This window comes from Olea europaea, chromosome 6 (assembly GCF_002742605.1).
Source record: "Olea europaea var. sylvestris chromosome 6, O_europaea_v1, whole genome shotgun sequence".
NCBI classification, from domain to species: Eukaryota; Viridiplantae; Streptophyta; class Magnoliopsida; order Lamiales; family Oleaceae; genus Olea; species Olea europaea.
In genome coordinates this window covers 27,340,038-27,366,676 of record NC_036242.1, presented here as the reverse complement: position 1 = coordinate 27,366,676, position 26,639 = coordinate 27,340,038, and the positions used below count along the sequence as shown (strand labels likewise).

Sequence of the window (26,639 nt, the reverse complement as noted above, 5' to 3'; positions counted from 1 at the left end):
TTTTCACCCTAACATGATCCACAATCTAACTACTCATGCATCTCCATCTAATTAAATCGAATAAACGTAAAATTAATGAATGAAAACTGGAACAAAAAAAAAATTTCTGCGAGAAAACAAACCGGAATAGTTCGCCCGATGGTAGATACGTGCAGGTCGTCGATTGAAATCACTATGACGTTGGTGGTTTCAGCGGGTGGTTGATCAGTCAGTTTTTCTGGCAACTGTGGCATCGATTTTTTTTGGGTCGGACGGTTAGAGAGGAAACTTTCAAACAACATGTAGCCTTGAAGGGTAAAATCGCCCTTTTAGTTTAAAGTTATGTTTTAACTTAATTTTTTTTAATTCACTTAACGGTTCAAAGGTCAATGTTAAAATTTGCTACAGTCCAAGAGTCATTTCCGTGTATTTTCTCATGAATCAATTACCTAATGGGATAAATATCCTTATTGTCATTAACACTATAATATTATGTGGAAATTACATAAATGCATAATTTTAAATATCTCATTTCATAAATCATATTCTAAGTTTACTATTTCAAAAATTTGATTTTTTTAATTTATAATAATTATAAAATTAAATTAATTATATGCCTAACCCATATACTATCTACTCACCACAATTTCAAACTCTAATCCCTCTCTTCTCCCTTATCTTCTCTCTCTCTCACCATCAACGAACCATTGCCGCTAAGAGAATTCCGTCGACAGAAGAGCACGTCGCATGCAGGCAGTGTCGCTGTGCACTTCGTTACTCACAATTGCAATGGCGCAGCGCCAACTGTAGGAAACTCCTGTCGACGTTGTGTAGCAAGAATGTGTGCAGAGATGGTGGTGGTGCTGTGATGCGGTGGCAGTGGTGGTGGTGGGAAACGGGAGGTGTGGTGGTAGTGTGGTTATGGTGGTTGGGTGAGTGGTGTGGTTGTGGTGATGTACTGCGATGGTTTCTTCTTTTCTATTCAGGAGTGTATGGGTGTGGTAGTGGTTGAAAATGGTGGATGTGGTGATGGCAGTGATTGTGGAGGAGGTGACGACAACAGTAAGGCGATGGCGTTTTGGATCTGATTTGTTCGTGGAGAGCTGGTGGTGGGGAAACGGTAGTGGTGCTGGTGCTACTTGTAGTCGCGGTGGGGTGTAGCTATAGTCACGACAGTGGTGGTGTATTTGTTGGTGGAGCAGTGAGGACAACTGCTTGAGATGGGTTGGATGCTTATGACCAATTATTTGATTGATTATGACCAATAATTGGTTAATTTGTAATATATGACCTAGAAGTTTTGACTGTGACTCACAATTGATTAATTTGTGACCAATTAATCTAATAATTTGCAGTAAATAAATGTTTTTGATCAATAAAAGTTTTGATTCGTGATCAATGAATAAACTGTAATCGATAATTTGTGACTGTATAATGAGTTGTGACTTATAATATTTATAATTTGTGACCAATAAATAAATCGTGACTTATAAATTTTTTGATTTATGACTGATGAACGAATTGTGACTATTTAAAATTTTTGAAGTGTGGCCGTAAAATAATTTGTGATATAAAATTCTTGATTTGTGACAAAAAAATAATAAGTGACTAACTAAATCATTAATTTGTGAACAAATTGTATAGATTTGTGACCTAAATATATTTAATTAATAAATTGATTAAATCATAAATAAATTTTAATAAAAATATGATTTTTGAAGTTTGAAAACTTATTTTCTTGATTTTGAAATGTATGATACTTAAACTCTTATGAATTTTTCTACACCATGGGAAATCACACACAACCGTATTTTCAAAATTTACTTTTCATAAATCTTATCTTAAATTTCATATTTCAAAATTCAGATTATAATTAGTTATTTAATAATTTTATTCTTTTTAATATTATTATTCGTTAATATTAACAATAATGTAAAACTAAATATATCTATAAATCACCTTCCTCGTCCCCATCCAATTTTAAACCTAATTTTCGTCATCTCTTTTCTCTTCCTTTTCTCCTCCCTCCTGCCCTTTCACTATCAGTCCAGTGATGTACCATCGGATGCAGTGGACTGTCATCGCTGTTGCGAGCGGCGAGATACAACTACAATCTCTTCTCATTGACATTGTTGCACTTAGGGGACTGCATCGCCACTACCCAGGAACAATCTCCACCCAGCGATGTCGCTGGACCTAATTTCAATCTTCGTGTTGTTAACATGAATGCTTCTCTGAATATCTACATATTTTATTAATAGGGAGATTTAGTTTTGAAGATCGATATAGTGCTGCGTGAGGTAGTTGTGGTTATGGTTGAGGAGGTGTCGAGATAGTTGGTGGTTTTTATGGGTTGATGTGGGCGGAGGTGGCGAATGGCAATGAGAAGTGAAAGATCAGAAAAGATAGCAGTTGCATGGAAAGAGACGGTGTGTTGTGGTCTGGTTTTTTTGGTGGTTTGTTTGTTGATTTGGAGATGTGATAGTGAAATTATGGGGTGCGATGGTATTGTACTGACTTAATTTGATAAGCGATAGACAAGACAACAGGCGGTGGTCAGGTTGTGGTGGTGGTGCTAGATGAGAGCATTTGTGACCAATTATTTGGGGATTTGTAACTATTTGGTTAATTTGTCACCAACTATTAGGTTTGGGGTGAGAGTGGAATGTAGAATATTATGACAAATTAATTGGTTAATTTGTAACCACTAATTGGTGTCGGTGGTTGCTTGGAGTGGGGAATGTTGGTGACCAGTCATTTGGTTAATTTTTGAGAATAAATAATATATGATCGATAAAATAAATAACTTATAATCAATAAATAACACGTGACATAAAAATTGGGATTGTGACTCACACTTTATTAAGTTGTGATCGAGAAATAACTCGTGACCAATTAATTTGATAATTTGTAATCGTGAAAGAAGTTGTGATTTTTTATCAATAAATAAATTGTGACATATAAAATTTTTGATTTGTGACCTATAAATAAATTGTGACTTATAAAATTTTTGATTTATAACATTGAATAACTTATGACCTATATAATTTTTGATTTGTGACCTGAAAGTAATTTGTGATGAATTAATTCGATAATATTTTACCAAATTGTATATAATTGTGACATTAACATATTTTATTAATAAATTTTATTTTTCATTAGTTATTTTATAAATAAAATTTAATTAATATATGATTTTTGAAATTTTAAACCTTGTATCTTAAATTTGAAATGGGTCATAGTTAGTCTCTCGGATATGAGATTTTCCAAATGGGAAAATTTCATTTGTAAGACATTAAACTCTTGTTTGAGCCCCATTCTTTAAAAAAAATTCATTTTGAAACAGTGATTAGACATTATTTCATTCACACATTCTTCAACAAAAAAATATTACACACAAATTCAAAATTTTTTCTTATTTTTTAACCACACATTTCACATCATAACACTATTCAAAAATGTATTTTCTAGGCAGAAATGGGGCTCAAACAAGGGCTAAGTATGATCTATTTCAAATCTAAGAAATAAAATTTACTATTTCAAAAATCAAATATTAATTAAATTTTATTTATTAAATAATTAAATAAAAAAACTTATTAATTAAATATATTAAAGTCACAATATTATATGATTTATGGTCACAGTCATGTATTAGTTACAATTACAGATGCCAAAATCACAATTCGCATATTTTATAGGTTACAATTTATTTCTCGATCACAAATTAAATAAATTAATTGGTTACATATTATTTTTTGTCACATATCACATATTTTATAAGTCACAACTTCTTTCATGATCACAAAATATTAAATTAATTAGTCACAAATTATCTATTTCTTTGATCACATATTATTAATTGACACACATTAACAAATTTACTTGTAACAGTCAACAGAGCAATTTGTTTATCTATTTCATTGGTAACACATTAATCAATTTATTGGTAAAAATCAACAAAACAATTTGTGACCACCACTATCTTACCATTTCCTCTAGCAGTACTATCGCCAAGACCATCGCAACGACAATGATGACAACCAACACTACCTCCAAATACGACAGCTACACTACCACCACCAATACCACAACCTCCAACTGCATCAACAACGCCTATACCAACCATTATCACCTCCACCATCTCCTCAAATCCATTATGTCCTTCACCTCTACTACCACCTATATCTACACCTCAACACTCTACCACCGCCACCTAAAAAAGAAAAAAAGAAAAAACCAAACTAGCTACTGCCACCTGCACCTACACCACAGTCGCCACCTCAATACACTGCAAATCTATTCAAAAACTCTTGCCACTATAGAATAAAAAAAAAGATAAATAAAGCCGGCGGCTGGAAGGCCTCTAATGAGCAATGAAAGGAAATTTCGATCTGCCTCTAATTCAAACGGTGAGAATAACAATGATGAGCGGCGTACGCTTAGCTACGACGATGCCACTACGTGTCGCCTATCGTGGTTGTGTGTTTGTGCGACTTCAAGTACAACAGGTGTACTGCCGTCATGAAAAGCAGATTTGTTGCCATACATTCCACCACAACCATTATCGCCTGTGGAGGGATGAGGATCGAAGGTTTGTTGTCGTGCATTCTATTGTACAACTCTGATGGGGTTGGTAAAGGGGTATAAAGAGAGATAATGAATGGAGAAATATAAAAAGGAGAGAAGAAGGGAAAGTAATTGGAATTTGGAATGAAATTTGGTGATGGTGGATGGAGGAAGGGTGGGTATATATATTAATTTAAATTTTATACTATAATTATTAATATTGAATTATTATGTGATTTTTGTATAAACAAACCTTGAATATTGTTGACATCTGAACTCCGATCTGGTAAAAATAGTTCGCTGACCCCATCTCAGTTAAAAATAAGTTCGGTTCACATTCTCAGGTCGGAGTTACCCGTCGTTATCTCAGAAAAACACCATAATTACCCATTGTCACATCACCCTATCAATCAGAGACACTTGCCACAAGTGATGTCATCGCCGCCCGAAATAGCCAATTCCAAGTCCTCGAATTCCAACCCCTACAGGTCATCATTACTTTGGCACTACATTGGTACATGACCACCAGCCTCGTTGACCAATCATTGGAGAATTCGATGACCCGAGTTGCGAGCTTGGCACTGTTGTTGATTTGATATAATTTCGGCTGAAATATGTATAAATAGTGGAATAGGACTCTTGTAAGAAAAAAAAGGAAAAAACGAATTGAGATAACGACTTATGGCACAATTACAAATTTGTGATCTTTTCTAAATACAAATTCCCCTTTTTCTTAAAGTTGGTTCAAAATCTTCCTTGCTAATTTTGACATCAACAAATATGATTTTTGAAATGGTAATTTAGAAAACCTGGTTCTACGTATTTTTTCGGGAAAATCTTATAAAAAAAGAGATTAAATATAATACATTTCAAAACTAAGAAATAAGGTTTAAAACTTCAAATATTATTTATTTTTTAAAATTAATTCATAAAATAATTAATTAAACATATATTTTATTAATTAAATATATTAAAGTCACAATACTATACGATTTGGTCTTAAATTATCAAATAATTGATCACAATAAAAAAAAAATTATATGTCACGAATTATTTCATGATCACAAATAAAAATTTTATATGTCACAATTTGTTCATCAATCACAAATTTTACAAGCCGCAACTTATTTCATGGTCACAAAATACTTAATTAATTAGTCACAAATTATTTTTAAATTAACAAATTATTGGCCACAACTTAACAAATCTCAGGTTACGCATTATTTATTGGTCACATATTAAACCAATTTATTAGTCATAATCAACCAAATAATCTATGACAATCACAACCTCACCACTACCTCCAGTAGCACCGCTGCTATTACGCAGTCTTCAAAATCACCATCATCACATCATGACAATCAGTAGCACCACAACCATTTCCACTATTCAAACAAACCAACACCAAGCACCTAAAAACCACCACTACAGGTGCGGTAAGAGTAGAACTTTCAGATGGTATACTGTGTAACCTCTATGGCATTGACGATAATTTTATGGGCATTCAAATAACAAAGGCATCAGGTGCAAAGATTCTCCATCTATTGTATGATGCCGATTGACATAAATATCAAAATTCCAGCTTTAGATAATACAGATACCTAACTTAGATATGTGCAATAAATGATCTCATATAAAGATTACCATCTTTCAGAAATACACACAGGAATTATGTTTTGTACAAAATTCCCATTAAAATTAATCAAAATGCATCATACCTTTTTCGCAATGAGAAAAATGATAGATATACTAAGCACAGATTTTTCATGAAAGAAAAGTGGGGATTGATCTAGTGCCACTCGTACGTTGTTCACTATTCTATTGCAACCCATCCCCATGAATATTCAGTCCACTCCTACTTCATCTCCACTATTATATATTCCTCTTCGTGTAAGTGTGTGTTCAGGGGTGGAAGTGTTTTAAGGTAACAGAGAGGTTTAAGAGAATTCCTCGTAGAATAAGAAAGGAACAATACATAACTCCTACAAAAAAAATTCCATTTCAAAACTAACAACTTGTTAAATTATTTCAAAATTCAGGTATTAAATCCAATTAATAATATATATAATATACAATCAATTATCCTCTCTCTCTCTCCAAAAAAAAAAAAAAACCTTTATAGGTGGTGGTGGAGGAGGAGAGGAGGCACTGTGTTTAGAAAATATGTCTGCTTGGTGGCGATGATAGTACATTGTAGGTGATGAAGGTGAATTGCAGTTGATGTGTTTGACGGTGGTGGTGATAGGGTGCTAGCAACATTTTGAGTACTATGTGGTGGTAGTAATGTTGCATTTTAATTTGTCACTAATTGTGTTATTGTGATTATTGCGACCAGATTTATCGTTTGTGACCATATCTTGTATGTAATCAAATTATTGACATGTGTTATCTATTATTAGTTATGACAAAATTTGTATTCAGTGTGACTGTGTGTGACCAGATTAGTTTAATTTGTATCTCACTATTAATCGGGTCACGGACAATGACAATAAAAACAAAATTGGTTACACCCGATCACAATAAACACATACTTGATCATGTGATCATGAAAGGTCACCATAAACAAATCTGAACACACCAAAGACCAAAACCACAATTCACCTCCAATCACCACCACCACTACCCACTCAATTGCACAACCACTACCACCTTCAACTCAAGTTTACCTTTACCTCAAATCCACAACAACAATTACCATCACCATCATTTCCACCAACACCTTCAAATCCATTGTCGAAAATAGAGTCATTAATCTCAAATCCATCTCCACCACTAAGCTTCTCCATAATTATATAAGTAAAAATATAGATCGTCCTTTGATCCCATTTTCTCTACACTTCCTATTTGCGTGTCAAATGGGTTTGACACTAGATTTAGATCCGCCGGTAGTCGGAAATACACCTCAAAATACGCAAAAGTTGGTGAGTAGAGGGTATGCGCTCATCGCGAGCTGCAAGCCACCGTCGACACTACCTCGACCACCAACAAACCACCCACAGTTAAAAAAACCATCCATAAATCAGAAAAAGGTTCATTGGCGCCACCAACTCTGGTTGCAGCCATCTTACACTACGTGCATCAACTTTTTCCAGTAGTTCTGCTCCGCTCTAGGGTTATCGTGGGGTGGGTAAAGACTAGAGAGAGAGAGGGAAGATAAGGAGTGACGGTAGAGAGAAAGATACAAAGTGACTCATAGAGATATATATATAGAGAGAGAGAGAGAGAGAGAGAGAGAGAGAGAGAGAGAGAGAGAGAGAGGAGGGTTGGGCTTGGGATTAATCGGGGTAGAGGTGGTGGGGTTATTACAATTAAAAATTCTATTTACCACCTAAAATCTGAATTTTAAACTTAACACCATTGTTTTCGAAAACTAATCTTTAATGGCAAGTGATGTTACCAAATACTGTTCACGACGTATACAATCTCGAGGACTCTATTTTGTCAATTTGTGTATCAGTATGCTCGGGATATATGTGCTCGGGATGTCTTTCACATGCCTGAGCTCTTAACCCAAGAGTTTGTAGAACGTCATTCGACGTGTCCTCGGGATTATGTCCTCGACATGTCCCCGGCGTCAACGCCTTATCTAATAAGAAATTTATTCTGACTTAGACTCCTCAACCTATGTCTCCTATGCCCAGAAGAACTCTATTAAATAATTGGTATCCCAGTTATACCGCAATTCAAACTCCTATCTTGCGTAGGACTCATTGGTATAAGATTGCAAAATCAAGCTGTTCTATTACAAGTGCACCACGGAATCCTAGTATGAACACACCACCTACCTCTATAAATACAAAGCCCTTGATCATTATTCAGGTACGTTTTACATAATTTTCAGTTCATAGCCTTACACACAAATTCTCTCTCTGACTTAAGCATCGGAGGGGCGACGAGGACACACCTCGACGCCTTTGTTTCAGGTACCGGAAGATCTCGTTCATGCTCATTATCAGTCGTCAAGCTCGAAAAATCAACATGTACGATTTTTGGTAGCATCATTGGCGCTGTCTATGGGAAGTGCTACCAAAAGCTATGATAAACACACGTTCAGGTCTTCCACCAGCAAGCTCATCCGCTCCAAACCAACCTCTTCATGAGGATATCCCTATTCCTCAAGAAGAATCATCAGAAGTGCCAGAGCCCCAGCCGGCAGTCGTCACTACCGCGGCCTTTGAAGAGCTCAGACAACAGGTTGCCACACTGACTCAGCTGCTAAGTCAAAGGAATTCACATCCGTCACCCACACCGGCACCCCAGGGGGGTTTTATGGCTGATGCTCAAGCTCGAGCTCAGCGACATGTCCTTGACAATGGCGGAGCAGGGGCCTTGGGCATACCACATGTGACCTCGGCCTCGAGATCAGTAACCATGGAGTCCGGAGATCTCGTTAGGATTATTCAAGAAGGAATTATGGCTTGCCTACTTCAGGGCAACAAAGGGTCAAGAAGATTCAGTCCCAACACTCCTTTTACTCCCCGAGATATTGACATTCCCCTTGCCAGACAGATTTAAGTATCCTAGGATCAAAGAGTATGACAGGACCACTGATCCAATCAATCATCTTAACGTATACACGGACGTCATGATTCTATAGGTCGCACTGGATTAGGTGATGTGCAAGGCCTTCCCGAAAACTTTGACGAATGCTGCTAGGGATTAGTTCTCAACCTTAGAGCCCAACTCCATAGCCTCATTCTCGGATTTGGCAGACAAGTTCTCTACTTTCTTCGCAAGCAGTAAACGCATTAGGAAGACATCGGCTTTCCTCATGCAACTTAGACAAGGGCAAAATGAGACCCTATGTGACTTCATGACCAGGTTCAACAAGGAAAGACTTCAGATTCCCGACCTACATATAACTGCAGCAGTTTCTGCCCTCACATATGACATAAAGTGTGAGGCTTTCAAGATGTCTTTATCCAAAACTCCACCAAAGACAGTGACCGAGCTTCTTACCCGAGTCGAGAAGTACATAAATATGAAAGAAATACTGAACCCGAGAAAGGTTGGACCATACCATGATAGGGTCGAGCATAAACGACAGCACGACCCAAACCCCCGTCAAGAACCACCTCGGAGAAAACAGAGACAAGAGGTTCCCCCGACGTCATTCACGCGTTTAAATACATCAAAAACAAATATATTGATGGAGATCAAGGATATGAAGGAACTCAAATGGCCTGCCAGAATGAGGTCACCACCTGAATCCAGGGACATGAACACATACTATGAGTTCCATCGGGATCATGGGCATACCACGAAAAACTGTAAGGCCCTGCAACAGGAGATTGAAGCCCTTATTAAAAGAGGACTCCTGAGTTCTTACGTCGGTAACGACAAACGCCCGAGGAACGATCGTGGTAGGGAAAGAGCCCCTAAAGCAAAAAGGGATGGTCAACCCACTGCTGGAACCATCAATATCATCATTGGGGGTATTGCCTCGAGACAAGACTCGAACAGTGGAAGAAAACAATATGCCCGACAATATACCTTGGCCTCTGGGATGCCTCATGGAAAGCTGGAGGATATTACTTTTGGAACTAGGGACTTGGAAGGTATATCACTTCCACATGATGATGCCTTGGTCATCTCAGCGATTGTGGCCAATTTTGAAGTAAAGAGAATCTTGGTTGACAACGAGAGTGCGGCCAATATATTTTCACAAGAGGCTTTTGCCAAAATGGGAATCTCATCTCAGCAGTTCAAAGCGGTTAAAACTCCTCTCCAGGGGTTTGGGGAAGGAGTCATCACTCCACAGGGTGTCGTCGAGCTTTCTCTAACTTTGGGTTCTGGCCAGAAATAGGTTACGGAGATGACATCTTTTCAAGTGGTACGTGTCTCAATGGCCTATAACGCTATCCTAGGAAGACCACTCCTGAACAAGATCAAAGTCATTATGTCTACCTTCCACCTAGCCATGAAGTTTCCAACAAGTAATGGCGTTGGGGTCGTGCGAGAAGACCAAGCAGCTGCCAGACAATGCTATGTTGCCAGCGTTCGAGAAATAAATAACGACGTCATGCAAATCTCAAGGACAGAGCCCAAGATCGGGCAACAAGTCAGACTTGCTCCTGTCGAAGAATTGATGGAAATCGAGCTCAAGCATGATAAGAAGGTGACGATTGGTCGGGATCTTGACGTCACCCTAAAGACAGAACTTATTGGTTGCTTATCTCGCAACATTGACGTTTTTGCCTGGAAGGTTGAGGATATGCCAGGGATAGACCCCAAAATTGCAGTCCACAAGTTTAACATTAGCCCAAGGACCAAACCAGTAAAATAGAGGAAAAGATAGTTTGCCCTAGAACGCCGGGAGGTCATTCGCGAAGAAATTAACAAACTTGTCAGTGTTCAATTCATTCGGGAAGTCCAATATCCCGATTGGCTTGCCAATGTTGTTTTAGTGAAGAAGGCCAATGGTACGTGGAGCGTCTGCATTGACTTCACAGATCTTAACAAAGCATGTCCAAAGGATAGTTATCCCCTACCGCGGATTAACAACTTGGTGGATAGCACATCTGGACATAAGCTATACAGCTTCTTAGATGCATTTTCTGGTTATCATCAAATCCTCATGGCTAAGGAAGATCAAGAAAAGACGTCATTCATGGCCGATTCCGCCATATACTGTTATAAGGTCATGCCTTTTGGTTTGAAGAATGCAGGGGCAACATACCAAAGGCTCATCAACAAAGTCTTTGCTAACTTGATAAGAAGGAATGGGGAGGCGTACGTTGATGACATGGTGGTCAAGAGCAAACGGTGGACCAACATATTTCAGATCTTGAAGAGGTTTTCGACACCTTGCGAAAGTACAAAATGAAGTTGAACCCAGCAAAATGTGCATTTGGCGTAGCCTCGGGCAAGTTCTTGGGCTTTATGATCACTCACCGGGGGATAGAGGCTAACCCTGACAAAATACAAGCCTTGGCATCTATGGAATCACCAAGGAACAAGAAAGAGGTACAGAGGTTGACTAGTAGGATAGTAGCCTTGAATAGGTTCGTGTCTCGAGCATCAAACAAGTGCTATCCCTTCTTCAAAGTCCTCAGAGGAAACCAAGGCTTTGATTGGAGTGAAGACTGTGAGAAAGCTTTTCAGGAGCTCAAGCAAACATTGGCATCTCCTCCTATTCTCACTAGGCCTGAGCCTGTGACACCTTATTTTTATACTTGGCCGTATATCAAAACGTGGTTAGCGGGGTCTTGGTGAAAGAGGTTAACAGAGTCCAACAACCTATCTACTATGTAAGCAAGGTCCTACTAGATGTGGAAACAAGGTATACTTTGGTGGAACAACTTGCCCTTGCCTTGGTGATAGCAGCACGGAAACTCCGGCAGTATTTTCAGTCTCGCCCTATTGTGGTGCTCACTAATCAACCACTTAGGCATGAACTTCAAAAGCCGGACGTCTCAGGAAGACTGATGAAATGGGTGATCGAGCTTGGAGAATTTGACATCGAATTCAAACCACGCCTATCTATCAAAGTCCAAGCATTAGCCGACTTCATTGCAGAACTAACCCCTAGGCCTCGGGGGTTAGGTGACGGCTCGAGCATGAGCACTAATTTGGACACTTGTCAAATTTTTGTAGATGGAGCATCGAACTCCTCGGGCTCAGGTGTAGGGGTCATCATCATCAGCCCTAACAAACATACAGGGATTCAATGCGCTCTTAGGTTCGAGTTTGAAGCAACCAATAACGAGGCCGAGTATGAGGTCGTCGTTATTGCTCTGGAGCTAGCCCTTAGCCTTGAGCTCGAGTTCGTGAAGGTATTCAGTGATTCACAACTGGTGGTCGGACAGATTGAAGGATCATTTAAAAGGAAAGACAAGAAAATGAGTTTGTACTGCATGAAGGTTCAGGATCTTCAACGAAAATTCAAGAGTTGTGAAATTGCAAAAATTGCTCGAAAGGACAACGGAAAAGTCGACGCATTATCCAGGCTTGTGTTCATGGGGGTTGACAGCCTAGACAGAACAGTTTACATCAAAGTCATCACAGAACCCAGCATCAATCAAATCCCTGACGTCATGGACATTGACAACGAACCGTCTTGGATGGACCCAATCATAGAATTCATCACAAGTGAAAATCTACCAAGCGATGCCAGATCGGCTAGAAGCATCTGAGCTCGAGCTCCTAGGTACTGCATGATCAGCGGTGTCCTCTTTCGCAGAAGTATTACTCTTCCATACCTAAGGTGCCTTAGACTATCGGAATCATCCCAGGCCCTTGCTGAAGTTCATGAAGGTATGTGCAAGAATCATTAAGGAGCCAGGGCCCTGGCCTTTAAACTCATACGATATGGGTACTATTGGCCAACTATGAAGAAGGACGCCTCAGAATATATTAAGAGATGTGATAGGTGCAAGAGGTTTGGTAATGTTATCCATTCACCAGCCGAAGACCTCACCAACATTAACTGTTCGGCCCCATTTGAACAATGGGGAGTTGACATCCTTGGGCCCTTTCCTGTGGTTAGAGGTCAATTAAAGTTTGTTGCTGTAGCAGTAGAGTATTTTACTAAATGGGTAGAGGCCGAACCTCTCGCAACGATATCGGAGCCCAAGCTAAGAGCCTTCACTTGGAGGTCTATCATTTGCAGGTTTAGGATACCAAAGGTCCTCATCACCGACAATGGCAGGCAATTTGGCAATCAACAGTTTAGGGACTTTTGCTCAAACCTTGGGATTGATCATCGTCTGACTTCAGTTTCGCATCCTCAGAGCAATGGTCTGGCTGAGGTGACAAATCGAATCATATTATAAGACCTCCGAACAAGAATTAGTAATGCTAGGGGTTCTTGGTCCGACGAGCTGCCTTCTATACTATGGACATATAGAACAACTCATAGGACAACCACACGAGAAACCCCTTTTATGTTAGCCTATGGCATTGAAGCAATGGTCCCGGTGGAAATTAGACTGCCAAGCCATAGGAGACTCGAGCCAGAAATCTCAGGGCATACAACTGAACACCTTGATCTTTTGGAAGAAGTACGGGAGCAAGTCGCTATGAAGGTTGCCTCTTACCAAACTAAGACAGCAAAACATTTTAATAACAAAGTCAAGACTCGGAGGTTCAGAGCTGGCGACTTGGTCTTGAGGAGGGCCGAAGCAACAGGTCACCCCCAGGGAAGCTCGGGCCCATCTGGGAAGGACCCTTTGAGGTCATACGACAGGTTCGCAAAGGAGCATACAGCCTAAGAGACACTTTAGGAAGACCCCTTCCTAGGCCTTGGAATGTCGATAATTTGAAGATTTATTACAAGTAATTTGCCCTACCACATGACAGGTAAAAATTTGCATTGCTTTAAGTTTTCTTTTTCTTATCGTCTTTTCGGTTGTCAGGCCTGCGTGCCAAGGTTCACGTTTTTAGTTGTCAGGCCTGCGTGCCAAGTTAATAGTCAGACCTACATGCGAAGGTTCACGTTTTTAGTTGACAGGCCTGCGTGCCAAGGTTCACATTTTTAGTTGTCAGACCTACATGCCAAGTCAATTTTAAGTATTAAGCTATTCATAAAAATATGTGATCTCAGCACCAAAGCCTTGCCTCGAGCAAGCACCTAAGCGTTGCCCCGCGCAAGCACCTAAGCATTGCCCCGCGCAAGCACCAAAACCTTAGAGCCCATAATCAGCACATCAAAATCTTGCAGCACAAGTAAACATCCCAAGGACATACATCCCCGACCATCTATCCTTGAATTTTTGTCTAAGGTTCCAAAGTGAAAGCTCGAGATATACTTCTGTACAGAGGTCGGTCACAATTCTTCGTATACCTCGAGGTTACCACCCCTCGCGATTAGTCCTCGAGATATTCATAGGATTGGATTCAATACTAACGTCGGGATAATTTTACCGTCAAGGTGTTAAACTATATCCTGCATTCATCACTGTTCTCAGCCTTATGACATGCTTAAAATCGAATTATTTCTTCTCAATCATCGAGATAATCAATTCTTCGTCGAGATAGTTAATCTTCTTAGTCGTCGAGATAATTAATTCTTCTCAGTCGTCGGGATAATTAATTGACAAAAGTCGTCGGCGTATGTTGATGAAATAAAAATGCGTCGATTGAGCTCGGTAAAAAGGAAAAACTATTTCCATTAAGATCTGACTGCCTTGGCCTTCCTCGACATCGTCACCCTCAATATCGACGTCTTCATCCCTAGCATTTTCTTCAGACTCAGAAAGCTAAAGGTCATCAACTACCTCGGGAATCGACTTCAGATCCTTAGGGTGAGCATCTGGCCTCAGGCGAATAAAAGCTCGAGCTTCCTTCAAGGTATGAAAGTATGAGCCCATAGCATACTCGCCCTTCAACTCGTTGAAGGCGTCAGACTTCTTAAAGTCCTCGACCGCATCATTTCGAGCATCGACCAACTTTGCATCCAATTCTTTTCGAGTGCGCTCGAGCTCGAGTTTGAGGAGCTCAGCCTCGTCCTTCGCAGTGTCAGCCTCATCCTGAGCATTGCGAAGATCATTTCTCATCTGCTCGCACTCTCTCATCAGTTGAGCACGTTCCTCCTCGAGGTCGACGATCCTCAGATCCCGAGTAGAAACGACACCCTCGAGGTCGACCATCTTTGAAGACTCGTCTTTCACCTTTAAGGAAAGACTTCGAGCTATGCCCAATGTCTGGAAAAAAGAGCGCGGGCAACTTAAACCTAGGGAAGTAAAGATTGCAAAAAGTATAAAAATAAAAATAAAAATTGTCGACGATCTTACCATAGGCTCGAGAGCCCTCAAGCCATTGCTTAAATCGACGTCTGTCCGGTACTTGTCAACAACGCTGAGCACAGACTGACACCGGGAGCATCCCACGGGATTAGCAGGGCCTGGTGGCAGGAATTCATCCTCAAGGTCGACCACGTCAACAGGTCCTCGAGGATGAGGCCCTCGAGTAGTCCCCAAAAGATCTTGTTGCTGAGTTCCCGTCCTCCCTATTGCCGGGGACGGTCCTCGGGGCCTTGACGATTCACTGGGCCCACTGGTCTACTTTTCAGTCCTCGAGTCCCGAGGTCTCTTTTGGCCCCTCCACTGGCCTGGAGCCCGAGCTTAGGGAACCTTTGACTTCTTGCTAACTGCCTGACGAAGGGCACTTGGGTCAAACGTCATTTCTACAAAAAAAGACATGTTATTAGCGCGAGCATTAATAAAAATATAGGTCGGGAAATTAAAGCGTTAAAATCACGTATCCTACCCTCGATGCCTTTTATGTTTGCAAGCTCGAGGATATCATCCAAGTCATAAACGAGGGGCTCGAGCTCCTCTAGCATTTGCCTATGCGTCTCCAACGACTCAAAATACGCCTGACGCCCACAAAACCTAGCAGTATTGGGCACCCCCCACCAAGGACTAAAGGGAACATCGGGATCTTGAGGTATGGCATAAAACCACTTGTCCTTCCACCCTTTTAGGGAGCTAGGCATCCTCGGGATTCTAAACCCTCCTCGGGTTGAGAGATAGGCAAAACAAGAGTACTGGGGCCGTTGTTTTAGGTCGAAGACCATCCTACATAAGTCGACATACGGGATAATCCTGAGGTATCTACAAGCAATAAAAAAATATGTCAACATCCTCCACCCGTTTGGCACTAATTGCCTCGGACTCATATTATGCTTAGTCAAAAGTGCAAGGAAAAAAGGATGCAGTGGCCACCTAAATCCCCATTCAGAGAATCTTTAAAAACGACAAACTCTCTTTCCCGAGCAATGGCTACCCTATCCTCATCCCCAGGAAATCTAATATCACAGTTCGGCATCAGGCCGAACTCTCTAGCAGTCGCCACTGCTAAGTGCTCCTTAAACCTACACGGTTGGTCGGGGTATACTAACGGTGTCGGGATATCCTGAGCTCGAGGATTAATACTTATGGGAACGGCCATAGGTATTATTGACAATCCTCGGTTGGGGTTCCTGTATTCGAGGATGACGTATTACATTCACTGCTCGACATCCTACCTTAAATTTAGACTTTTCTAAAAACTAACAACTTAAAGTCTAGAGGACTCACCTTATCCCGACGACTCCAACAAGGTTTACTGATCGTGAAAAAGTAAAAAATGAATAGGAAATGAGGCTTATATAGGGAAACATGGGTGGGAGGCCAAAGGTCGCATCCTGAACCATTCGATCATGCCACGTATCCTACATCCTAGGGTCTAAAAGTTACACCGCCTTTGTACTAGGGCTCGCGTCACTACCACATCTGACGTTAGCCCTCACGAATCCTTCCTCTGCAATGAATTGTCAGGGGTATTATACCGAGGACTGTAATTTTGATCTTTTGCACCCATCCTCATGCATATAATCGAGCACAGGTGCACGGGGGCCACTAATGTTACCAAATACTGTTCTCGACGTGTACAAACCCGAGGACTCTATTTCGTCGATTTGTGTATCAGTATGCTCGGGATATATGTGCTCGGGATGTCTTTCACATGCCCGAGCTCTTGACCCAAGAGTTTGTAGAACGTCATTCGACGTGTCCTCGGGATTATGTCCTCGACATGTCCCTGGCGTCAACGCCTTATCCAATAAGAAATTTATTCTGACTTAAACTCCTCAACCTATGTCTCCTATGCCCAGAAGAACTCTATTAAATAATTGGTATCCCAGTTATACCTCAATTCAAAGTCCTATCTCGCGTCGGACTCATTGGTATAAGATTGCAAAATCAAGCTGTCCTATTACAAGTGCACTACGGAATCCTAGTATGAATACACCACGTATCTCTATAAATACAAATCCCTTGATCATTATTCAGGTACGTTTTACATAATTTTCAGTTCATAGCTTTATGCACAAATTCTCTTTCTGACTTAAGCATCGGAGGGGCGACGAGGACACACCTCGACGCCTTTGTTTGAAGTACCGGAAGATCTTGTTCGTGCTCATTATCAGTCGTCAAGCTCGAAAAATCAACAGGTACGATTTTTGGTAGCATCAGCAAATTTTGGGTAATTTTCCCGAAGGAGAATGATGGTTTAGTGTTGAATGGGTTCGACTTGGCAACCCAATGATCTCATTTTTCTGATTGGTGGCCCAAGAGAAAGCCCAATATAAAATGGAGCCCAAATCAGGGTCTCTAATTAAAAGGCAAGAATTTCCCCCTTTTCTCTATATTCCAGAGAACTTAAAGCCTAAAGGGTTTTATAGACTAGAAGGTTTGGTTTGAAATGTTAGTCATAGTAAAGTTGTCCATGATTGGTGGGTTTGGAATAAAATAAAGGGAAAATTACAGTTGAGGTACCAAATATTTCGTTTATTAGCAGACTTTACCCAAACCTTTAGTTTGTGCCACCGGAGGTACCAAACCTTCAAAAAATTCGCACCCGGAGTCCAAATTAATAGAAACCGTTAGTTTGACTGTTATTGACCAAAAATTAAAGGTCCGGTTAATTGTTGACTGATTTTTAAAGGATATAAAAAATTTAAATAAAAGAATTATATTTAAAACCAAAAAACAAAAAAAAAATAAAAAACTCCAATCATCATCTCCACTCACCTTCCCCCCTTCCATGAAAACCAAAAACCAGTTTGGTAAATGAACAAAACCAGTTTGCACTTCCAGAATGACTAGCTCCGATGAGAATGGCCAGTGAGAGGAGAAATGGGAGGAGAAGGAGATGATATAGTGGGGATATTTGTAGGATTTGAGGGGTTGTTTGAGAAGAAATGGAATTAAGGGTTTCAAGGGAAGAGAGTAAAAGAGGGCAAAAAAAAAAAAACCAATAAATGAAATGGGCATTTGATGGGTTTTTATCTTCTTTCTCCCAAAAACTAGTCATACAAATACACTGGTATTCGATGGGTTCTTGTTGATGGGCAAAGAAGGGTTTTTATTTTCTTTTTCCCAGATTTTACTGATTCTTGAAGAGTGAGGAAAATGAGTTGCAAGGTTTGAAATAAGCTTTTGAGATTTCTATCAAGCTTCCGGCGAGAGTGAGGAAGTTAGTGAGATTCCAATTTTTGATTTTATTGGGAAATACTTGGTTTTTGGTTTTGGGTGGATGGAGAATATGACTTTTAGTTTTGGGTGGGTGGAGAAAATGACTGTTTTTTTAATTTTTTTTCTTTTATTTAAATTTTTTATATGAAAATGTAAAGTTACACATTTGTCCCCATTAAAAATTAGTCAATAATTGGTCAGACCTTTAATTTTTGGTCAATAACAGTCAAACTAACAATTTCTGTCAATTTGGACGTCGGGTGCAAACTTTTTGAAGGTTTGGTACCTCCGGTGGTACAAACTAAAGGTTTGGGTAAAGTCTACTAATAAACGAAATGTTTAGTACTTCGACTGCAATTTTCCCTAAAATAAAACACACCTTCAATATGGTTTAGAAATTTTTTTTCTTGTAGAAAGTTTTGTAATACGAGATTTTCCTTCATCTTTGTTTAGTACAAAAGATAACATCTTTAGGGCAACATTACTCAGCCCTCGTTTGTTTTTCATTATTTGTACATTAAAATGAAAAATATGACCGTTATCCATCACATCAAGCCACCATATTTGACTTTCTATTTCTTGTGTGGGATCTGTAACAACTATATTTTTCTTTCTCATTTTTACGTTAATGTGTACCAAACGAGCCCTCATCTTATGCTAATTTTTGTAATAGAGTCCATAACTACAGTCAACAGATCATGAATAGAGTATCTAAATTCTACTATATTCGAATTTAACAACTAAGTAAACATTGTTTCAAATATAGCAGAATAATATGTATGCTCTTAAGATAATTTTTAACTAACGTGTACTAGATAACGTTATTCTTGTTTTGTTATCTTATAATCTACTCTTGTCAAAACAATAGACCCTCGTTTGATCCCCGTTAATTTTCATTTCATTTTTTATTTTTCTATTTTAACTACATAATTTTTCATAAAATAATATTACACGTAAATTGAAAAATTTTCTTTTTTTTTTCAACCATTCATTTTTAAAAAAATAATGTTTCACTCATTTAAAAAAAAAAGGTTAAATCCTAACTTTAAGGGTCCCCCACCACTTCTGCCCTAGAACATCGTGAGGGAGGTAAATTGCAGGTTATGCCTCTAAGGGTATAGGGTGGAAGACTGCTTGTACACTTGTACTTACCCAAGAGCCAAATTCATATTTCAGGATTCGAACTCTTGACGCAACAGCCTCAAACAAAGCTGGATTTCTCCACCCTCCCCTTTTATCACTTGGAGATGTACCCTGGGACTGTTTCACTCATTTTTATTTTTACGAAATGGAGGCCAAACCTTTTATCACCGATGATGACTTCTTTTATTTTATTGGATTTACATAAAAAGCGGCGACGTGGCGTGTCCTTTTATCCAATTTCCTTACCTTCGAACTCTTGACGCAACAGCCTCAAACAAAGCTGGATTTCTCCACCCTCCCCTTTTATCACTTGGAGATGTACCCTGGGACTGTTTCACTCATTTTTATTTTTACGAAATGGAGGCCAAACCTTTTATCACCGATGATGACTTCTTTTATTTTATTGGATTTACATAAAAAGCGGCGACGTGGCGTGTCCTTTTATCCAATTTCCTTACCGTCTACAGTCTACACTACCGAAAAGGTCAAAACCCCAAACACAAGGAATCAATCAAACAAATAAAAGTTCTCCACAATATCAAATTTCAAACAAAACAAACTGTTCACCTGTAAATTATAAAAATGGTAATCACTCAATCCAACATCAATCCGGCGATCCATTTCGCCTCCTTTACCATCTGCCGTCGCGGACACCACCGCCTACGTAACTGCTTCTCGCTCCCACGCGTTGCTGCATTCGGCCGCTCGCTCACCCTGACCACCGCCACGGCAAGAACCCGAGCCTTCTCAACCAACGACACTCAAGATGAAAAAATCGATGATGTCGAGAAACTACCGAACAAACCGCCGATATGCACAGCCGACGAGATCCACTATGTCTCCGTCAACAATTCCGGCTGGCGCCTCGCCCTCTGGCGCTACAATCCTTCTCCTCAGGTTCCCCTTTTCACATTTACATACATAAATGCATATTGTGCTAGTTCACGGGTCAGGTTGCAATTTTTGCCCTAGGGCGGTGTTAATTGAGTAGCGTAATTTTCTATGTATAAATTGCGTTAGATAATTAATGATCCATGTAGAACTTTATCACTTGATGAGCTGGAATGAGCTTCTATATACACGTTGCAGGAGACAATAAATTCGCCTGTTGAATAATAACTATACATTTTATACAATTATAGATGATCTTCTGTAAATTTCTGCATATGCTACTGGCGGGGATAATCAAACTTTGACATTTCGTGCTTGTTCGTGTAATCAAGGGTGCTCCTAACATTTGGCTATCTTTTTTGGAGAAAATTGTTCTCTTTTTATGGGATACAAGTGACTATTGCTGTTATGTATGAAAGAGAACTTATTTAAGTATGTTGTTTAAATTGTTTGAAAACAGGCACCGCCACGAAATCATCCTCTGCTGCTGCTATCTGGTGTGGGAACAAATGCCATTGGATATGATCTTTCTCCTGGGGTTAGTTTATATGACTTCTACATGTGTAGGAAAAGTTTTAGTTGCCATCAGTAAAGAGAGGAAAGAAAACAACCAGCTTTAGTTTAATCTTTGTGAAATAATTATATAAGTGTTTTCCACTTGTTCTTATACAAAAGTAGTTTAGGAGTCTTCTTGGCCTATACTTGTGTTCCCTCTTGCGCCGTGGAAATTTTTGAAAGGAATGGTCAGTTCATGAAATGGTCCTCAACTAGAGGCAAGATTTAGTTGGGAGTTATCCTATTAATGGATCATTAGTATCTATTGTATAGATTCTTTTTTTCTTTTAAGATAAATAATGAGATTTATTAATCCTCTTTGCATGTCCTCAAAATTAAGCTAGGTTATTGAAAAACTAACAGTTATGATAACTTAAAAATCTGCCTCTTTTCATGTATTGTCTCTCTTGAAATGCTGCATAATATGCATTGATTGGGAGTGAAAGAATCTTATTTTTGCTATATGAGGTCCAAGAGAACAGCACATCAACAAGATACGATTAATCTATCAATTATGCTATACTAATCATAATTTCTAAACTATAATTTTGCAGTCTTCATTTGCCCGTTACATGTGTGGTCAAGGATTTGATACTTGGATTCTTGAAGTTCGAGGAGCTGGGTTGAGCATGCATGGATCAGATGCTAAAGATGTTGAGAAATCAGCTCATGCAATGTCTGAATTCATGGAAGCTGCGGTTGAGAACGTAACCAATGGACTTCCTTCCAGAGAGCAGCAGTCAACCAATACCCAGAATGACTTGGAAAAAGCTGAGATAGCTGTAGCCAATAATGAACCAACAAGGATTGCAACAGCATGGGATGAATCAAAATTGGTGACAAAATTGACAGAAACATTTATGCGCTTATCTGAAAGACTCTCTGGCTTTCTCAGTGAAAGTCAATTCAACATAATGTCTGCTAAATTTTTTGATCAAATATCAAGACTCTTAGAGGATTCGTTCATTTTTGAACGCTTTAGTGAGGTAAGGGGGAAATTACTGAGTTTGCTGGAAACAAGGCAGAACTCTGCTGTTGCTGGCCAAGTTAGGGATCTAAGTCAAAAACTAGTAGATATTATTGAAGAAGGTCAGCGTTCTGTTTCACCTCAGTTGTTTGATCTGCAAGAGCGACTGATTACTACCATAGAAGATTTCCAGAAACAATTGGACTTGATTATCAAATATGATTGGGACTTCGATCATTACCTTGAAGAAGATGTTCCTGCTGCGGTGAGGTGACATTTCTCCTTGTTGATGGTCATACCATGCTATCACTCTTTATTTAACCCCGTAGTTCAAGCTAAAACATAATTTTTGACATCTGGTGACCTTTTATGCTGACTATTTATTTATTTCTTTTTGGCATTCATAATCATTGTGCTATCCATTTCCAATGTTGTAGATGGAATACATAAGGGCCCAAAGCAAACCAAAGGATGGTCGATTGCTTGCAATTGGACATTCAATGGGTGGTATCTTGCTATATGCGATGCTGTCACGATATGGTAAGTTGGACTCCTATATTTAATTTATATAAATAGCATTAATTTTACTTGTGATTCACTTGAAAACATGCAAATGCAGATTGTAAGAGCGTCTCCAATGCATTCTATGAATTATAGTCAACGTCATAGGCAAGTTGAAAGACTTGCAGTCTACATAGTATCGGTGTCTAATGCATAAAAACTGCCTAAAATTGGTCTATATTAGGTTCTATCTGCTGCCAATAATATTCCCTACATGTCTTTTATCTAATCTAAAATTAAATAAATAAATGAATAAAATGAATAAGAAGAACGAGAAATTCAATGCTATTAAAACATAAACAAAATTAAATAAATTGTTGTCAACATGTCCAACACAGCCCCTAAATTAGATGGAGCTCTAGATAATGTAGCATTGAAGATTTTTTTTAACAAACTATGTCCATTTTGCTTATTTGGAAATTTTTAAAGGTTAAAATAAGGTTGTGCTCTCCAACTTTTCACAGCGTGGTTTTAGATCCCCAATCTATTTAAATGATGACTTTGGGTCCCCAAGGTCCAAACCATTGGTATAAGTGTTGAAATCGAACGTGACTTTCATACGATGCACACCTGGAGTGTAAAACTGTTAAACCACTTAACATTTATTTCAATTCTTGTGATTTTAACTTTCAAATTGATGATTTTTGTCATGTGGAGACCCAAATTTATTCCTTTTGGACCCAAAACCTGAGTCTTGAAAGTTGGACCTAGATTTATGTAACATGTTAATAGAAGTAGAAACAGCCCAGGTCACTGATGTCATCACTACTTATATGATCACTAGAGATTATCAACATATTTGATTCCCCCTAGTATCATTCTTTTTATAACATTTTTTTCATTCTTTGCCTCGTCCTCCTCTTGCAATGTTGCATTCTCCTTTCTCTTTCCATTTGCCTTTCATATAAAGGAGAGGAGATCAAAAAAGAATCCCACAAAATGTTCCAGGCTATAAATATGAAATAACCAAAAACTTTGATTTCAGTCATATATGAGCAGACACCTCAGTTGCTCGTAAGCCTCAGTCCTTCGAGGCGTAAGCCTGGATAAATGGCACTGAGGCATATGCAGGCTTTTAATGGAAGCCTCATGCTAGTCATGCCTCAAGACGCTAGTCTCAGACAACTTTCTCAAACAATGTTCGATATATTATGTTTGTGTAATTTCATGATTGCTCTTTAGTGATATGCACATTTCAGTAAGCACAAATTTTCCATCGCTGAGTTTTGGCATGTTCTCGTAATGCATTTAATTTTAAAAGGTTTCGAAGGAAGAGATCCCAGATTAGCAGCTATCGTAACATTAGCGTCATCACTTGACTACACATCTTCTAAATCCTCGCTCAAACTACTCCTACCCCTCGTAAGTAGCATTTCCTTGTTGGTCCATCTCCTTTCTGATTTAAGAAAATTATTACCTCCTACTGGGCAGTACTACAATGTAGTTGTCTTGCAGGCTGATCCTGCACAGGCTCTCAATGTGCCTGTTGTTCCATTAGGAGCATTACTGTCTGCAGCTTATCCTCTGTCATCTCGTCCACCTTATGTCTTATCATGGCTCAATGACCTAATATCAGCACAAGATATGATGCATCCAGAGCTGTTGAAGAAGCTTGTTCTAAATAACTTTTGTAAGTCAAATGTTTTTCCACTGCATATTATTATCAGCTTGTCAATTTATTTATGCGCTTAAGGGTTGGGTGGGTATGGATATGGATGTTAAGCTAAATTAGAATGCTACATGGGATCACATTCATTAAATGTGAACAACTGCCACCAACTTCCCCTTGCCCCTAATGAGATATGAAAGATTTGGTGTTAATTGTTTTGTTGCATCTAATTATTATCAAATATCTTGTTCTGTGTCTGCTGAAACGATTTCTTGAACACATGTCGATACACAAATAAAGGGTCAAGCGCTTCAGTCTGGCCTTGATGCGTCAATCATCTATAGATCATCTACTTATTGAACATGGAAAAGAGCCAGAATTAAGTTTCACGAGAATGCGTCCAAATTTATGGAATTTTCTTATCTTGGGTATGGAAACTGTTAAACTTGGCATAAATCAATATCAATGTCATTAATGTATAGAGTTTCATCACCACTGGCAGGTACTGTTCCTGCTAAACTTTTATTGCAGCTGACAACTGCTTTTCGTGCGGGGGGGCTCCGTGATAGAAGCTGTCAATTTTTCTACAAGGATCACCTTCATAAAAGCAATGTACCTGTCTTGGCTCTTGCTGGAGATCGTGACTTAATTTGTCCTCCAGAAGCTGTATATGGTGTGTGGTCTTGATCCGAAAACTTTATTACTTCCCATGGTGCATACTATACCCCATTCATAAGAATAATTGCCTCTTTTGATTCCAATATAGCAAAAGTGTATGCTCTTTTAGCAAATTGATTCCAAATGAGTTAATTCTGTGGGAGTTATTTTATTTAGTTAACCTTTCTTTCATCTTCCGTCCATTATCTCGAGCAGAAACAGTGAAACTCATTCCCGAGCATTTGGTTACATATAAAGTATTCGGAGAGCGTGACGGTCCTCATTATGCTCATTATGATTTGGTGGGAGGACGAATGGTATACAAATGTTTTCCTTTCCTCAATTGTCTGACCCCTGACCCACCTCCCTAACTTATTCACTCACTTTAATAATTCAAACTTTACCTGATACTCACAGGCCGCGGAACAACTATACCCTTGTGTAGTCCAACATCTAAGCCATTATGACAGTAAATTATCGGATCATGAGCTGTCGTGTAGCAATTGTTAAGCAGCTATCTTCATATACGATGGGAATTACATACCTCCTCCTCTTTCGACTTATTCGCTCATGGTGTCACACTTTCATGGTGAGGTGACCGAAAGGATGAGCGATAGGAATATCTCGTGACACTGTATTTAACAGAATATACAATGTGTTGTCATTATCTTTTATTTCTTCATCCTTCTTTTAGTTTTTTTCTGTTAATGCTTATTTCCAAGCATTGGATTCTGATGTCTAATTTTCCTTCGGGTAGTCAAAGTGGGCCGTGCCACTAATTTATATTATGTGAAGTGCGATGCCTCTCAAGTCAAAACATGCATTTTTTGTTATTTTCAGCCACAATTTGGAGATTTATCTGTTGTTATACAAACTTGTGTATGTTTCCAAAATTTATTAAGATGCAATTCTCTTGATTAGCCTACTTTTCATATATGTTTGTGTATGTCAATTTGAGCATTGAAATATCATTGTCTACTTCAGCAGTTGTATTTTTTACTGCATCATTTCAAACCAAGTATCAGTCCAAATTAATGTGCAAGGACAATTATGCATAGATTTAATCGAGGTTTTTCCCTAAAAAAAAATATTGTAATCGAGCTAATCACATGCAAAACAATTTAAGGGCCCGTTTGGAAAAATTATTTTACCTTTGTTTTCTACTATTGTTCCATAAAATTGTTATTTAGTTGTGGACTGTCATTCTAGGAAATACGTTGAAAATTAAAATTAACTCTGGATAAAAAAAAAAAAATGTTGTAAGCATACTTTTTTGAGTTATTTGAAGAGTTGCTTCGCATGAATATAAACCAATAATTGCAAGATAAATATGTAATTATAATTTTATACTACAATATTAATGTAAATATACCTACCATTTTAGGAACATCTCCAAGAAATGCTCTAAATTCAAAATGCTGTGTAATTTAGAGCAAATGCATTTTTATTTTTTTTTTTAAAAAAAAGATAATATTTTACTCAAATAACAATTTCTGGAAAATGTTGAAACTTAGTTTTCATTTATTATATATAGTCATTAATTCAATATTGTATAATGCATGCGAAACATACGTCGACAATTTTGTAACCCAACATCTACCACTTGGTATAGATTTCCAGCAGAGTAGGCATGATTAGCGGATGACAATTATTTCAAACAGTGGAAAACGTGAGATAATCCCTACTGCTAAAAAGTCCTGTACCATACCAATTTGAGTTGTGCGGGCTGTACACGCCTGTGTGGGTGAATTTT

The 26,639-nt window shown here is 38.8% G+C and overlaps 3 protein-coding genes across 5 annotated transcripts; all 3 read left to right on the top strand.

The window, feature by feature from the left end:
* The first annotated feature begins 9,358 nt into the window (after window positions 1–9,358).
* Window positions 9,359–10,351, top strand: LOC111395343. Its single transcript, XM_023021323.1, has one exon. The coding sequence runs from the start codon at window positions 9,359–9,361 to the stop codon at window positions 10,349–10,351; it is 993 nt and encodes a 330-aa protein (XP_022877091.1).
* A 9-nt stretch (window positions 10,352–10,360) lies between these two features.
* LOC111395342 lies at window positions 10,361–12,680 on the top strand. Its single transcript, XM_023021322.1, has 4 exons — window positions 10,361–10,822; window positions 10,958–11,198; window positions 11,330–11,741; window positions 11,828–12,680. Exons 1-4 carry the CDS (start codon window positions 10,361–10,363, stop codon window positions 12,678–12,680), a joined length of 1,968 nt encoding a protein of 655 aa, XP_022877090.1.
* A 7,467-nt stretch (window positions 12,681–20,147) lies between these two features.
* Window positions 20,148–25,806, top strand: LOC111396313. Of its 3 annotated transcripts, XM_023022716.1 has the most exons (9): window positions 20,151–20,543; window positions 20,998–21,075; window positions 21,647–22,324; window positions 22,497–22,599; window positions 23,882–23,982; window positions 24,076–24,250; window positions 24,732–24,902; window positions 25,103–25,203; window positions 25,304–25,806. In XM_023022716.1, exons 1-9 carry the CDS (start codon window positions 20,229–20,231, stop codon window positions 25,394–25,396), a joined length of 1,815 nt encoding a protein of 604 aa, XP_022878484.1. In that variant the 5' UTR covers window positions 20,151–20,228; the 3' UTR covers window positions 25,397–25,806. The 3 variants fall into 3 exon arrangements, with proteins under 3 accessions (XP_022878486.1, XP_022878485.1, XP_022878484.1); XM_023022717.1 differs by lacking the exon at window positions 25,304–25,806 and having other exon boundaries at window positions 20,150–20,543; window positions 24,732–24,941; window positions 25,103–25,204; XM_023022718.1 differs by lacking the exons at window positions 23,882–23,982; window positions 24,076–24,250 and having other exon boundaries at window positions 20,148–20,543.
* Window positions 25,807–26,639: the final 833 nt, after the last annotated feature.

Coding starts and splice junctions, on each gene's coding strand:
- LOC111395343 (XM_023021323.1), top strand. CDS start 9,359: ATGACCAGGTTCAACAAGGAAAGACTTCAGATTCCCGACCTACATATA.
- LOC111395342 (XM_023021322.1), top strand. CDS start 10,361: ATGACATCTTTTCAAGTGGTACGTGTCTCAATGGCCTATAACGCTATC. Junction 11,199..11,329: donor TTATAAGGTCATGCCTTTTG/GTTTGAAGAATG, acceptor AACATATTTCAG/ATCTTGAAGAGGTTTTCGAC. Junction 11,742..11,827: donor TGGCCGTATATCAAAACGTG/GTTAGCGGGGTC, acceptor TGTGGAAACAAG/GTATACTTTGGTGGAACAAC.
- LOC111396313 (XM_023022716.1), top strand. CDS start 20,229: ATGGTAATCACTCAATCCAACATCAATCCGGCGATCCATTTCGCCTCC. Junction 21,076..21,646: donor GATATGATCTTTCTCCTGGG/GTTAGTTTATAT, acceptor ATAATTTTGCAG/TCTTCATTTGCCCGTTACAT. Junction 23,983..24,075: donor TCAAACTACTCCTACCCCTC/GTAAGTAGCATT, acceptor GTTGTCTTGCAG/GCTGATCCTGCACAGGCTCT.